The 15172-nt window shown below is 47.8% G+C and overlaps 1 protein-coding gene across 8 annotated transcripts in view; it reads left to right on the top strand.

The window, feature by feature from the left end:
* Window positions 1–15172, top strand: part of RAD52 (RAD52 homolog, DNA repair protein) — a 25773-nt gene extending 10601 nt beyond the window's left edge. For 3 of the 8 annotated variants that reach the window (XM_070788690.1, XM_070788691.1, XM_070788692.1), the window contains 11 exons: window positions 4933–5030; window positions 6022–6123; window positions 6223–6364; window positions 6457–6524; window positions 8635–8753; window positions 9383–9458; window positions 12427–12623; window positions 12767–12912; window positions 13644–13733; window positions 14025–14240; window positions 14665–15172. In XM_070788690.1, coding sequence (XP_070644791.1) covers window positions 4950–5030; window positions 6022–6123; window positions 6223–6364; window positions 6457–6524; window positions 8635–8753; window positions 9383–9458; window positions 12427–12623; window positions 12767–12912; window positions 13644–13733; window positions 14025–14240; window positions 14665–14726 — 1299 coding nt within the window. In that variant the 5' untranslated portion in view covers window positions 4933–4949 and the 3' untranslated portion in view covers window positions 14727–15172. Of the gene's footprint in view, window positions 1–4932; window positions 5031–6021; window positions 6124–6222; window positions 6419–6456; window positions 6525–8634; window positions 8754–9382; window positions 9459–12426; window positions 12624–12766; window positions 12913–13643; window positions 13734–14024; window positions 14282–14664 lie in introns of those variants that run through there. The other 5 variants (XM_070788693.1, XM_019961727.2, XM_070788695.1 and 2 more) reach the window with 5 other exon arrangements.

The raw sequence follows: 15172 nt of genomic DNA, 5'->3' as shown, positions 1-15172 counted from the left end.
ACTTCACTTTCACTTTTCACTTTCATGCATTGGAGAAGGAAATGGCAACCCACTCCAGTGTTCTTGCCTGGAGAATCCCAGGGACGGGAGAGCCTGTGGGCTGCCGTCTATGGGGTCGCACAGAGTCGGACATGACTGAAGTGACTTAGCAGCAGCAGCAGCAGTGGCTTTTTGTTCACTCACTAAGTCATGTCCGACTCTGCAACCCCATGCTCTGCAGCGCACCATTCCCTGTCCTTCATCTCCCGGAGCTTGCTCAGACTCATGTCCATTTAGTCAATGATGCCATCCAACCATCTCATCCTCTGTCATCCCCTTCTCCTCCTGCCTTCAATCTTTCCCAGCATCAGGGTCTTTTCCAATGAGTCAGCTCTTCACATCAAGTGTCCAAAGTACTGTAGCTTCAGCATCAGGCCTTCCAATGAATATTCAGGACTGATTTCCTTCCTGACTGGTTGGATCTTCTTGCAGTCCAAGGGACTCTCAAAGGTCGTCTCCAGTGCCACAGTTCGAAAGCATCAGTTCTTCATTGCTCAGCCTTCTTTATGATTCAATTCTCACATCCATATATGACTACTGGAAAAACCATAGCTTTGATTATATGGACCTTTGTTGGCAAAGTGATGCCTCTCCTTTTTAATATGCTGTCTAGGTTTTCATAGCTTTCCTTCCAAGGAGCAAGCGTCTTTTAACTTCATGGCTGCAGTCACTGTCCTAGTGATTTTGGAGCCCAGGAAAATCAAGTCTGTCACTGTTTCCACTGTTGCCCCATCTGTTTGCCATGAAGTGATGGGACTGGATGCCATGATTTGTTTTTTGAATGTTGAGTGTTGTTTTTTTTAATAGCTTTATTGACGTTCACCCATACAATTCACCCACTTTAAGTATATAATTCAATAGCTTTTATATTTGCACACTTGTGAACTATCACCATCATCGGTTTTAGAACATTTTCATCACCCTGAAAAGTAACCCTGTGTCCAATAGCAGTTACTCCCCGTTTGCCCTGTTGTGCCTCCTGCCCCAGCTTATGGCAGCACTGATCATTTTTTTATAGTGGTTTAGTTGCTAAGTTATGTCTGACTCTTGCGACCCCAGGGACTGTAGTAGCTCACCAGGCTCCTCTGTCCATGGAAAGTTTCCAGGCAAGAATACTGGAGTAGGTTGCCATTTCCTTCTCCAGGGAATGTTGAGTTTTAAGTCAGCTTTTTCACTCTCCTCTTTCACCTTCATCAAGAAGCTCTTTAGTTCCTCTTCACTTTCTGCCATTAGAGTGGTATCATCTCCATATCTGAGGTTGTTGATATTTGTCCCAGGAATCTTGATTCCAGCTTGTGAGTCATCCAGCCCAGCATTTCACCTGATGTACTCTGCATATAAGTTAAATAAGCAGGGTGACAATACACAGCCTTGATGTACTCCTTTCCCAAATTTTGAACCAGTATGTTGTTCCATGTCCGGTTCTAACTGTTGTTTCTTGACTTGAGGTTTCTCAGGAGGCAGGTAAGGTGATCAGGTATCCCCATCTCTTGAAGAATTTTCCACAGTTTGTTGTGGTCCACATAGTAAAGGCTTTAGTGTAGTCAATGAAGCAGAAGTAGATGTTTTTCTGGAATTTCCTTGCTTTTTCTATGATCCAGTGGATGTTAGCAATTTGATCTCTGGTTCCTCTGCATTTTCTAAATCCAGCTTGTACATGTGGAAGTTCTCGGTTCGCATATTGTTGAAGCCTAGCTTGGAGAATTTTGAGCATTACCTTGCTAGCTTGTGAAATGAGTGCAGTTGTGCAGTAGTTTGAACATTCTTTGGCACCGCCTTTCTTTGGGATTGGAATGAAAACTGACCTTTTCCAGTCCTGTGGCCACTGCCAAGTTTTCCAAGTTTGTTGGCATATTGAGTGCAGCACTTTCACAGCATTATCTTTTAGGATTTGAAATAGCTCAGCTAGAATTCCATCACCTCCATTAGCTTTGTTCACAGTTATGCTTCCTGAGGCTCACTTGACTTCGCACTCCAGGATGTCTGGCTCTAGGTGAGTGATCACACCATCATGGTTATCTGGGTCATTAAGACACTTTTTATACAGTTTTTCTGTGTCTCCTTGCCACCTCTTCTCAATCTCTTCTGCTTCTATTAGATCCTTGCAGTTTCTGTCCTTTATTGTGCCCATCTTTGCATGAAATGTTCCCTTGGAATCTCTAATTTTCTTGGAGAGATTTCTAGTGTTTCCCATTGTACTGTTTTCCTCTGTAGAGGAAATACCCTGCTTCATTTTGTACTCCAAAGCCAAACTTGCCTGTTACTCCAGGTATCTCTTGACTTCCTACTTTACATTCCAGTCCCCTGTGATGAAAAGGGCATCTTCTTTTTGGTGTTAGTTCTAGAAGGTCTTGTAGGTCTTCATAGAACTGTTCAACTTCAGCTTCTTTGGCATTAGTGGTTCGGACATAGACCTGGATTACTGTGATGTTGAGTTGTTTTGCCTTGGAAACAAACCAAAATCATTCTGTCGCTTTTGAGATTGCACCCAGGTACTGCATTTCGGACTCTGGTTGACACTGAGGGCTGCTCCATTTCTTCTAAGGGATTCTTGCTGATGGTCAGCTGAATTAAATTCTCCCATTCTCGTCCATGTTAGTTCACTAATTCCTAAAATGTCGATGTTCACTCTTAGCATCTCGTTTGACCACATCCAGTTTACCTTGATTTAAGGACCTAACATTCCAGGTTCCCATGCAATCTTGTTCTTTACCGCATCAGATTTTACTTTCATCACCAGACACATCCACAACTGGGCGTCCTTTCCATTTTGGCTCAATGTCTTCATTCTTTCTGGAGCTTTGTCTTTGCTCTTCCCAGTAGCATATTGGACACTACTGACTTGGGAAGCTCAACTTTCAGTTTCATATCTTTTTGCCATTGCATAGTGTTCATGGGGTTCTCAAGGCAAGAATACTGGAGTGGTTTGCCATTCCCTTCTCCTGCGGACCACGTTTTGTCAGAACTCTCCACCATGACCCAACAAGGGCTGCTGTCATGCTGCAGTGTCAAAGTGAAGCAGTGACAGAGACTGTAGAACCTGTCACACCTAACACGTTTATTCCTGACCCTTTATGGAAAAAGTTTGCTGACCCCTGCTTTTTAAATTTTTGTTTAAGTAATACATGTATGTATTTGAAAAGGAAATAACACTGAAATTTTTATCTTTAAAAAGACGAGCCTTGCTGCACTGTTGTTCACACCGGCACCACTCCTCAGGGATGCTTCATCCTTTTAAGTGTCTTCTCTGGCATTTATCGTTACATTCTGATAATATTCTCACTGCACTGTTTTTTAACAATTTTAGACACTAATTATTGACTAGGCCACTCTTTTTAGTGCAAGATTATAAATAAATTTATCATTTCTTAGCTGAAAGGTAACGTTTTATGATCATTTAGTTTTCTGCATTTTCATAATGTACATAAAGAAATTAACAAGCATTCAGCAATAGTTACCGTTTATTTAATACTTCATATGTGCCAGGCACCTTCTAAGGCAGGTTTTAAAAACTGAAGTGTAGTGGATTTAGTGTTGTGTGAATTACTGCTGTACTGCGCGGTGATTCACTGATACATATATATACACTTTTAAAGTATCCTTTTCCTTATGGTTTATCATAGGGTGTTGGACATAGTTCCCTGTGCCGTACAGTAGGGCCTGTTGTTATCCAGTCTGTGGAAAATCTTACACCTGCTAACGCCAGCCTCCCACTCTCCGCCCCACCCCCGCCTTGGCAACTACCTGTCAGTTCTCTCTGTTCCTGATTCTGTTTCATAGATAGGTTCGTTTGTGTCTTAAGTTCCACACGTGAGTGATATCATGTGGTGTTTGTCTTTCTCTTTCTGACTTCACTTAAGTATGATCATCTCTAGTTGCATTGATGCAGTTTTATGCAGTTTCACACAAATCTTCACAGAACTCCTAGAAAGTGTAGGCACTATTGTTATCTCCATCTTCCAGATGATGAAATGTCACTGGAGAGCTTATGTGAGACTTCTCTTGGTCAAGACCTCATGGGTGATGGAGCCAGAAGTCAGCATTCGGAATGTGAGCTCTTAAACACTGTGCTGTAATGCCATGTGTGGAATCATATACTACTTGATGGTCACAGATTTGTGGCTCTGTAGGTAATCTGAGGATTTATACGCAGAGATTCATGCACAGGTCCGCTGAGGCCCCACTTGGAATCTGCTGGGTGTGCGGCAGGGCGGGGCCTCAGGTAGCAGGGGGCCCTCCCGAGGTAAGGCTGTGCACTGCCAGCCTGCGCACTAGCGTGGGCTCCATCTGACACACTGGCTCTCAGCCTGGAGCTGATGTCAGAATCGCTGGGTGGGCTGGCTTCTGAGTCAGTTGGTCTAGGGTGCGGCCTGAGCAAGGTCCCGGGAGATAAAGAAGCTGTGGGGACCATGGGTGCTCAGCGCTGTGTTCTTTGTGGACACGGGGTCTTCTGTGCCACACGACCCTTCCATGGCATCATGGTCCATGACAGTTCGGCTGCTGTGGCTTATGTTTCCTCTTTGACCCCACAGAGGTCAGGGTCACGATGCTCATATAGTTGGTGATCGTAAGCTGGTTATTGGCTCTTCCCTAGCGTGCTTTTGTAGTTTTGATTTTTTCTATTGCAAACATTGTAATTATAACATATACCACATTCTTACTGCAAAAATCACCTTTAGTAGCAGCGCCACGCTGGCAGAACTCAGCAGAAAGGTAGAAGCAGCCCCTGAGGGGTTCAGAGGCCTATTCAGCGACAGCCAGGCACTGAGGAGCTGCGCCCCTGGCCTGTGTTTAAGGCCCGTGGAGAACGTGACTTCATCTGATTGTAGCAGAGACTTGCTTTTCACCATTAGCCTTCTTTCAGACCTCTGTTTTGCTCTTCTGTTTATTTAGAGTCAACCTGAACCAGCATGTCCGGGACTGAGGAAGCAGTCCTTGGAGGCCATGACAGCCGGCCTGCCGGTGGCAGCCCCGTGTTATGCTTCGGTCAGGTGAGTGTGTCCTCCTCCCTGGAAGGTATGAGGTAAGTGAAAACCAAGACGGTCTGGGGAAGCAGTGTGTACAGCACCATTATATACATGTAAGCTGTTATTTTCATCTAGAGACTTCATTTGGGCATCTCTGTTGAGCTCTGAGAGTGTATTGGAGCTTCAGCAGTGCTGGGGGCTACATTTAGATGTAAATTGTTTTTGAATAGGTTGCATTTTCATATGCTGTAACATTCCAAGTGGAGCAGACTCTGTGTGAAAAGTCTCAGTGTTTGCTGTCACTCCTGTCCCCATGGCACTTGGATCTCTCTTTTTGGAGGCATCCAAAGTTTCTGGGGTTTATGGAGATACTCTTTGCATATAAGGGGGATTCTTGCTTTGTCCACCCACATTCTGTCTGTCTTAGCAGAGATCTGTGTGTATCGTTCCACTTGAATGGGGCCAGGGGCGAACTACCAAGGCGTCGAAAATCTCATCACAGAGCGGTGCAGTTCTCCGTGTGCAGGACGGGAAACGGTTGAATTGGAGGGCACACGGAAGCAAGGCTTCCCGCCCTGTTTTCTCCTCTTTCACGTCTACATAAAGGTCATGAGAGATTCTGAGACGGGAAGTCTTAGTCTCTTGGTTGTGGTTGGAGAGAGTTGTGGTAACATGGTAGTCACGTCTGAGGCAGTGGTTCTCCCAATGTGGTCCAGTGACCCTGGGGTCCATAGGACCTTCCAGAGCCTGTGAAATCAAAGTTATTTTCATAATACTACTAAAGTACTCTGCCTTTTTCACCCTCATTCTTTCATGAGTGAGGGTGGAGTTTTCCAGAGACTGCATAGCGTGTGCCGATGTCATTGCTCTGCTAGTTACTGGAATGTGTGCCTGTGAAGTTTTAATTCCTTGTATTGATAGACAACCCACATGAACAGCAGCTCATGGGATCCTCAGTACGTCTGAGCGTAGGATTGGCAGAAATGTCAGTTCAGTTTCCCCTTTCTGGTTCCAGTACCAGTACACAGTGGAAGAACACCAGGCTATCCAGAACGCCCTGAGGCAAAGGCTGGGCCCAGAGTACATCAGTAGCCGCATGGCTGGAGGAGGCCAGAAGGTAGGCAAATTTTCTGCCTGAAAAGTGGGGGCCCGTGATGCTGACTGTTGGACGGCGAGGAATTTTAACAAGGTGTTTTGTCTTCTTTATTTTTCCCAGGTGTGTTACATCGAGGGTCACAGGGTCATTAATCTGGCCAATGAAATGTTTGGCTACAACGGCTGGGCGCACTCCATCACACAGCAGAACGTGGGTGAGCACGCCCTCCTGGCATTGCCGCCTCCCGCCGGACGCGCCGCGGGTGAGGGCCGGGGGGGCGTGCTCCGTCCCGGCAGGAGGAGCACGGGTGAGGCAGGTCAGCACGCCCTCACCTGGCTGTCTTTCCCACCCTAGATTTTGTTGACCTTAACAATGGCAAGTTCTACGTGGGCGTCTGTGCGTTTGTGCGAGTCCAGCTGAAGGTGAGGGTGACGGAGGAGATGTGCGGCGGGAGAGAGAGCGGGCGCGGAGGCTCTGGGCCAGAGTGGGCTGTGCATTCACTCGGCCTTACTCAGGCGCCCGAGAGAATTTTGAGGAGCTTGTTCTCCTGCACATTTTTAAGTGACTATTTTCACCACATAGACAAACAGTTGCAAGGGTGCATTTTTTGGCATATTGTAAAATTCTACATTCTAAAATAAATCTGCTACATCTTTTTAAAATGTACCAATGGATTCTATATATTAATACCATAGAAGATGACATACTGTCATCTATTTTTAAAAATATGTATACAAGCTACTTTTTATTTGAGCAAGTTACTCTTTAGTCATCAGAAATTTAACATTGTTTCTTCTTGAATACATATTTCCATCCCATTTCTCCACCGGCTTTTTTTTTAAAATAATGCAAAGTGATGCTTTGTTTATTTTTGGCTGCATTGGGTCTTCATTGCTTTGCAAGGGCTTTTCTCTGGTTGCGGTGAGCAGGGCTACTCTGGGTTACAGCACCTGGGCTTCTCACCGAAGTGGCTTCTCTCGTGGAGCACAGGCTCAGCAGTGGGGCTGTGGGCTCAGGCTCTGGCTCGGGCGAGCAGGTTAGTTGCTCCATGGCACATGGCATCTTCCGGGACCAGGAATCAAACCCGTGTCCCCTGCATTGGCAGGCGGATTCTTACCCACCACACCACCAGGGAAGTCCCCTACTGGCTTATATTATATGATTGAACATCTTTTATTAATAACTATTATACTTCTCTGCCTGTGTATGTTTGTGTATGTGTAAAAATTTGGAGGGGGGAGTAAATTTCCAGTGATCTTAAGGCTCTCTATTAAAACATTTCTTCTGGATTGAGTTACTATTAATATTACAGGTGTTATTAACACACAGTAGAGTCAATTGTGTTTATTTTGAAGAGACAGCAAAACTACATCATAATATAAAATTTTATGGAAAATGCATTTCTTGACAAGATGGATGAAGCGTTTTTTTCTATTGTTAATATATCTATAGTTAATATTACTTATTCCTAAACATTTAGAATTAATTCTGCTCTGACTTATTTTTGTAAATAGTACTGAAAACCTTGGGCTTCCCGGGTGGCGCAGTGGTAAAGAAACCCGCCCGCAATGCAGGAGATGCAAGAGACACAGGTTCGATCCCTGGGTCGGGAGGATCTCATGGAGAAGGAAATGGCAACCCACTCCAGTATCCTTGCCTGGGAAGTCCCAGGGACAGAGGAGCCTGGTGGGCTATGGTCCATGGGGTCACAAAGAGTTGGACGTGACTGAGCGCACACACACACAAATTGAAATCCTTATTCCCATTCGCTGGGACTGGAAAGAGTTTCATTATAGTGCTGTTCATCTCTTTGACTGTTTCTGAGTTGTATTTCAGAATCGCAGTGCTATCATCAGGAGTTACACTCGGCTGTCAGCTGACAATTACACTCGGCTGTCAGCTGACAAGTTGACCAGGCTGCCTTTGCTTTTGGTGGAAGCCGAGAAGCATATCCCACCTGACTTGTGAGAGGGTTTGCTAGCCAGTCATTAGAATCAGTTATATATAATATTTCAAATTTCCCTTTTTCCTGGTATCCCCAAGGTTTTTCTTTTTTTAACTTTTTCATATTGGAGTATAGTTGACCAATAATGTTGTCAATTTCAGGTGTAGAGCAGAGGGGACTCAGTTATACATGCATCGTTCTTTTTCCAATTGCTGCCCCATTTAGGTTATTACAGAATGTTGTGCTGAGCTCCCTGTGCTGTACAGTATGGCCTTGTTGGTTATTTTAAGTACAGCAGTGTGTATATGTCTATCCCAGTCTGTCCGTCCCCACAGGCTTTCCTCCTGTGCGGTAGTGCACCTTAGTAAGACCTGGGCTGGCTTAGACACGTGCCTTCTTATGTAAAGAGAGAGAGAGAGAGAACTGTCTTGACACTGAGCCCTGGCACCTGTGGGTCCAGATCTAGTCCAGGAGGCGGCCCCGGCCGGACTGTCGCCCAGTCTGAGCGTGGCTGCTTGATGACGAGAGCTGTGAGGGATGGGCTCTAACCCCTCACGGTGGGGCCTGAACACCTTTTCTGCCCCCAGGATGGCTCGTATCATGAAGATGTGGGCTACGGTGTCAGCGAGGGCCTCAAGTCAAAAGCCTTGTCCTTGGAAAAGGCCAGGAAGGAGGCAGTAACAGATGGGCTGAAGCGGGCGCTGAGGTAGGCAGGCGCCGGCTGCTTTCAGACCTGTCCCCGGCCCCGCCCCCGCCTCACCCTTAGCCCCAGACGGCTCGTTTCCTGCTGTCTTTCCCTTCTGCATCCTTACTCCAAGGCCCTCTTTGGGGAATACGAGGTAGGAGCCTGTTTTGTGCTGGACTTTGCCTTCCCCACCCCTGCCCTCCACATGAGCCCACAGGTTGCTTCCTCGTTGTCTGTAACGCACCTGCATAGTTCTTTGTTATGTGTGTGCAACACAATTAACTTAGTTACACAGAGCAGGATTTTAATCTTTTTGGGGGTTAAAGATGCCTTTGAGAATTGAATTACCAGAAAAAAATACAGATACAACTTGCTTTAAAAATTCGCAGTGCCACAGCCTGTAGGGGATCTGAGCTTCTCAGTATAGAAGTCTAGTCGTGAAGGTTGTGCCCTGAGCGCTGTGCTTATGCACTGGGGGTCGCAGCGGTCCCTGGGAGGGGTCTTAGCCCTGGAGCTTGCGTTCCACAGCGGGAAGGACCAGCCGGCTTTGTGAACGACTGACTCACGCCCTGTGCTCCGGGGGCAGGGACGTGCGACTGTCCTGCTCACTGCTGTGTTCTCAACCCGCTTCCACTCTGTTTTACCCTTAGAAGTTTTGGGAATGCACTTGGAAACTGTATTCTGGACAAAGACTATCTGAGGTCACTGAACAAGCTTCCACGCCAGGTACGTTGGAAGTGGGGATGGTGACTGATCCCCTCGTGTCTGAGTATGTGGTGATGGAAAGGGACGTGTCGGCCGGCTCTGTAGAGGGTCAGGAACGTGCACTTCCGCTGTCTTGAGCTAGCAGGAACCAGTGGGCTTGTTTACCACCGAGGACGATGAAGCAGAGTCCACGGTGGAGAGGAGTGTGCTTGGCAGAGCTCTGAGAGATGGGAGCACAGGGCCCTCCCAGCCCATTGCCATTTCTTCCAGACACCCAGAGCCTCACCGGCCCAGCCCTCCCTCTTCCGCAGCTCTGCGCCTGGAGGGGCTGGATTCCCATTTGTGTGGGTGCATGTCACGTGACTGCACTCGCCTTTGGAGAGGGGTCTGGAGTCCAGCGTGACCTGGGCTGGCCGGGCTCGGGAACGGCCCTGTGGCCTGCTGAGTGTGTCTGTGGTTCCTCGGGCCCCTGCAGAGCTGCCACCTGCCTGGCAGCCTCCCTCTGCTGTACTTCCGGGTCTTTTTCTTGTGCTGCCCCTCATAGAGGTGTGTGTCAACTGGCAGAACTTCGTTTCTTTCTTTCCTTTTTTAAAATCTTTTTAATCTATTATTGGACTCAGTTTGCTATTAATAATATTGTTTAGGACTTCTGTATCTTTTTCATGAGGGATATTGTAGTTTTGTTTTGTAGTCATAGTAAGAAACAAACAGGAGCCCCCAGTGGTGCGGCGGTAAAGAATCCGCCCACCAGCGCAGGAGGGCCCTGGAGAAACGGACGGCAGCCCGCTGCACTGCTGCCCTGCGCCAGGCCGCTGCCGGCCAGTGCCCGAGCAGCCCACCTCCGCTGCTGTGACTCTGCTTTGGTCTCACGGTGGCCTGAGTGTTGGCACCTCTTAGCTGGTCACTGCAGCTCCTACAGGGGAGTTCCGTCTGTTTACGGATACCTTGGTGTCACTGGGAGGGAGGGCCTGGAGCCTCCTAGGCAGCCATTTTGTGGACCTGACTGTATTTTTTCACTTTTTTTAAAATGAAGTACAATATATACACAGCTGTGAAAGTCATAATGGTACAGCCTGGTGAATTTTTGGAAGTGAACACAGCTGTCTACACCTCAGATTAGGGAAACCGGACATAACCATTCTCTAGAAATCTTCTGCTCCCCCCACTCCACGCACTGTTTTTTTTTAAACTTTTGGCCGTGCTGTAGCTTCGTTGCTGTGTCAGTACCTGTGCTTTTTGTGCACAGGCTTCTCACTGGTAGCTTCTCTTGTGGAGCACAGGCTCAGCATGTGGGGTCTTCCTGGACCAGGGATTGAACCCGGGTCCCCTGCATTGCAATAGTTCATAGTTTACTGAACCACCAGGGAAGGCTGACTTTCTTTTTAAAGCAACTTTTTTTTTTTTCAGTCTTTTAGTCAGGTTTATTCCTGCTTTTAAACTTTATATAAATGGAATTGTATGGTGTGTGCTTTATAAAAAGTGTTAAAAAGTACAACATAGCTATGTAGACAATGGGCACGTGATAAATGTTCAGCTGGATGAATTTTAAGGCACACACACCCACGTAGCCAGCACGCGAGTCAGGTCGAGTATCACCGCTTCCCGGAGTCTCCGGGTGCTCCCCCCGCCCCCATCACTGCTGAGGAGACCACGCTCACCACGGGCTAGTTCTGATTGTTCTTTGCTTTTGGGACTCACATTATGAACTGTTCTGTGTCTGGCTGTCATTCCACGTGTGTGATTCATTTGTGTTGAATGTAGCGGCATCTTCTGTGACATGAGTCTACACTTGGTTTTCCCATTCTGACTTAATAGACGCTGGAGATTTTCGTAGCTTTTGGTTGAATAGGGCTGCTGTTAGCATTCTTGAGCATGCCTGGGTGTGCACACACGCATTTACTGTGGAAATTATTAGCGAAGCTCAGAGGGTTGGGCATATGCTTGGTTTTAGTAGGTTCTACTTCCAGTTGTCCAGTATGGCACATAGCAAGTATGTGAGTTCCAATTATTCTGTATATTCAACAGCATTTAGCTTTGTCTTAAAATTTTTTTCAGTGCTCATTTTCAATTTTTTTTTGTGGTGGTAAAATATACATAAAATTTACCTTCTCAGACATTTTAAGGGTGCAGTTCAGTTGTACAAAACACTTTGCTAACTGTAAAGTGTTAGCATTTTACAGTCTGTAACTGTCTGTAACTCTTTGCTGTTACAAAACAAGTTCTACCCACTGTACGGTGACCCCAGCTCCCTCTCCACACAGCCCGGCACCCTCTGCCTTGTCTCTGCTTCTCGCTCCCCTTGGTGCCTCTTGTCAGTGGAGCCATCTTTGTTCCTGGCCTGTTTCACTGAGCATACCATCCTCAAGTTTCCTAGCGTAAGCTCATTTCCCCTCAAGTTTCCTTTTTTTTGGCAGCAGCATGTGGGGGCTCAGTTCCCTGACCAGGGATTGAACCTGGGCCTTTGGCATGAAAGCCTGGAACCAGGGAACTCCCTGCAGAAGCTCATTTCTTTTTGACTGACTGACTTCCCAATGTAGATAAGAAATTTCACAGTGTAATTTTCATTTTTAGGTTATCTTTACCCAAACGTAGTCGTCTCAACCTGATACTCCGCTATTCTGTGAGCCTCGCATTACTGAGTGAGGCTTTGCTTGTGGAGCACAGGCTCTGGGTTTCTGTAGTGTGACTGATGATGCATGATCATTTCCATAGGAAAGTGTGTCAGGCACAGTTGCCAAGTAAAGATTGAAGTTAGATTTTACAGAGCATTTTGCCCTAAATAAAAACTGAAGTGAAAACTCTGTTAACACAAAATGGCACAGGTGGAAAATGCAACTGTTTTACTCCACATAGAGTTGAAGTTACTTGCACTTGTGGATCCTCTGTCTCAGCTTCTCAGGACCTCGAAGGAATGAGGGCAGTGAACTGTGGAATGTGTTCAAGGAAAGGGCAAGAGCAACTGAAGGAAATTATTCTCTCTCCTTATTAGCCGCCTCTTGAAGTGGATTTAAGTAACGCAAAGAGACAAGACTTTGAACCATCTGTTGAACAAGCCAGATATAGCAGTTGCCAACAGAATGTGACTCTGGAACCCCCTAAAGCCCAGGAGGTGACCTCACCTTGCAGACTGAGCCACTCAGCTGGCCCCCACGCTATGACGCAGGGGGACAAGGAGAGCAGCTCCAGGTATGGCCGCCTGCCCTCTCTGCTCCTCCCCCCACTTGCACCTTCTCAGCAGCACGTGGGTCCCTGAGCCCCCTTGGGAACTGTGTGCTGTTGACCAGGTAACTCGGAACCCTCCCCTACACCTCACTGGTCTCCTGTTGCAGAAGCCTGGCCCCTGGTACCGCAGAGAGCGAAGCCACGCTCCAGCGGAAGCTCCGGCAGAAGCAGCTGCAGCAGCAGTTCCGCGAACAGATGGAGAGACAGCAGCGGGCCGCCACCTCTGCTCTGCCCGCCGGAAGGACCGACCAGGGTGAGAGGCTGGGGGCACCTCTGCCTGGAGCGGCAGGTTCGGTTCAGACCAGGGCTCGGCACACATGGGGCCAGGGCTTTCAAGCGCCGGGTCCTGCCCCACGTTTCCCCGTGGGTGAAGAAAACAGCCCCTGACGTCTCCAGAGCCGGACCTCTCCGGTGCCAGAGCTGCTTCGGGCCTCAGTTACTCTGGCCACACAGACATGAGCTCCTTGTGAGGCAGAAAGTTGGGTGTGCAGGTGATGGGGCTTCTGGCAGTTCTTTCTCCATGAGCTCGCGTTTTTTTCCGAGTCCAGATTCACTGGGAGTAGTAGTTTTGAAGTCTTTTCCAGAGACTATAAACAAAGACAAAATGGATTTTTCCCAGCTTCTCCTTAAAAATTATTACGGTTCTGAGGCCTTGGTTTCTGTTTAGTTCTTTAAAACTCCCCTCAGCACTGGCCAGCTGAAATTAATGAAGGGAAAAGCCCACAATGGATTGTGCTGGGGCTGTTCTTAGAATTATTCTGGTCTCTAGCTTCCAACCCAGACTTTTCAGTTTTTTCTCTAGGTTGATGAGAAGAATATGGTGTTTTCAGCCCTAGTCTATACAGATGAGTAGGTGGGACTGGACGCAGGGCCCCGAGCTCAATGCTGGCTCTGCGGGGTGTAACCAGGCAGCTCTGCACGCACCCCTGAGGCTGCCCAGCCCCCCGATGACGACGGGAGCTCAGCCTGCCCCTCTCTCTGCAGCGCAGCCGCCACCGGTGCCTGCTGCCAAGCCCAGCCTCCCCAGGACCCACTCACCTCCAGAGCCACTCACCCAGAGAGACCTGCTCCCAGGTAAGCGGAGCTAGAGGCGTGACCTAAGGCCCAGTCAGTACACACGCCAGGTGCCTGTGAGTCACTGGTCGTCACACATACACCTCAGAAGAGGCACAGGGATCTTCACTTCTGTTGGTTCTGTACCAAGGGATGCGAGTGGCCCGATGCTGGGTTGACTGCTCGCACATGTGCAGCTCCTCTGCTGCACCTTGGAGAGGCCTGGTGTCCTTCCACAGGACGGGGCTCTCACCACACAGAACCTTCTCGTGACCTGCTCTTTTCTCTTGTCTGTTACATTTTCCCTTGCAGACAGTCTTGAAATGTGGGACATGGCTTTGGATGCAGAGGACAGCGTGCTCAGGCCCTTGTTGAAACCAGAACCACCGCAGACCCCTGCCATCTCGGTCCTAAAGAACCACATGGAGACCCAGAACAGGATCCCACCAAGCCTTTGCCACCAGAATCCACAGGCACAGTCTGGACCCTGGCACCTCCAAACTCCCAGCCTTAACCAACACACCACAGGTAGCCGAGTGTTCTAGGAGCAAACACCAAGCGGAGCCTAGGTGTGTGTGATTCACTGAGTCAAAAGCAGAATGACATTCCATTTTAAGAAGTCTGGTGGACTCCTGTCAGAGGGGCAGCAGTTTAAGAACGTGGAGGACTACTAGTTTAAAAGCCAGAAGTTCCCCTGGGGTCCCGACCTGAGGGCTAACTCTTCAGCTGTATTTAACAGCTGTGGTTAAACGCAGACCCATCACGATTTCTCCTGTAGCTTGGTCTCGTGTTAAAGGAGGGATCTGTCCTAACAGTTTTCATTCTTGGGCTTTTGTGGTTTAAAGTAGGTCCAGTAGGACTGTTAGCTAATGACTTCTGGATTGCATCAGCTGTTAGTTTACTCCTGATTTTAAAGTCACTGCAGCTGTCTGAACAGTTTCCTTCTCCACAGGCGACTGTGATTCCTCTAGGAAGAATCAGGACATGAAGAAAAGGAAACTGGATCCACCTTAACCACAGCTCAGGTCACCTCCTAAACTCTGTCCTGATGGGACTTCCTTTTGGTCATGAAATGACTGCTCCTGCCTGAGGAGTGCGCTGTGCTTCAGGGCTCCACCTGCTTCATCCTGAACTCTGCCTGAGGACTCAGCACCTGCTCACATCAACTCGGGCATCACATCAAGCTCTGTAGAGACTCGGTGCCTTTTCTTGGGCTCCTCACTCTTTATTCCTAAGCTATTATGTTAATGAAGACAGAAATCACCTCGGCCTGTGGTACATCCCTGAGTGACTGCTGACCTGTTGCCGTGGGGCCCCCCGTTTCCTAACGCTGTCACGCAAGATTGCAGTCTTCATCACTATTGTTCATTGGCTCATGAAACTACTTCCCTTTTCTCCTAAGACCAGAGAAAAGGCATTTTTAAGAAAGCAAAATTAAATCCTACCCTGTAACAATATAA

This window comes from Bos indicus, chromosome 5 (genome assembly GCF_029378745.1).
Source record: "Bos indicus isolate NIAB-ARS_2022 breed Sahiwal x Tharparkar chromosome 5, NIAB-ARS_B.indTharparkar_mat_pri_1.0, whole genome shotgun sequence".
NCBI classification, from domain to species: domain Eukaryota; kingdom Metazoa; phylum Chordata; class Mammalia; order Artiodactyla; family Bovidae; genus Bos; species Bos indicus.
The sequence above is the reverse complement of the archived record's forward strand: the minus strand, read 5'-3'. Positions and strand labels throughout refer to the sequence as shown.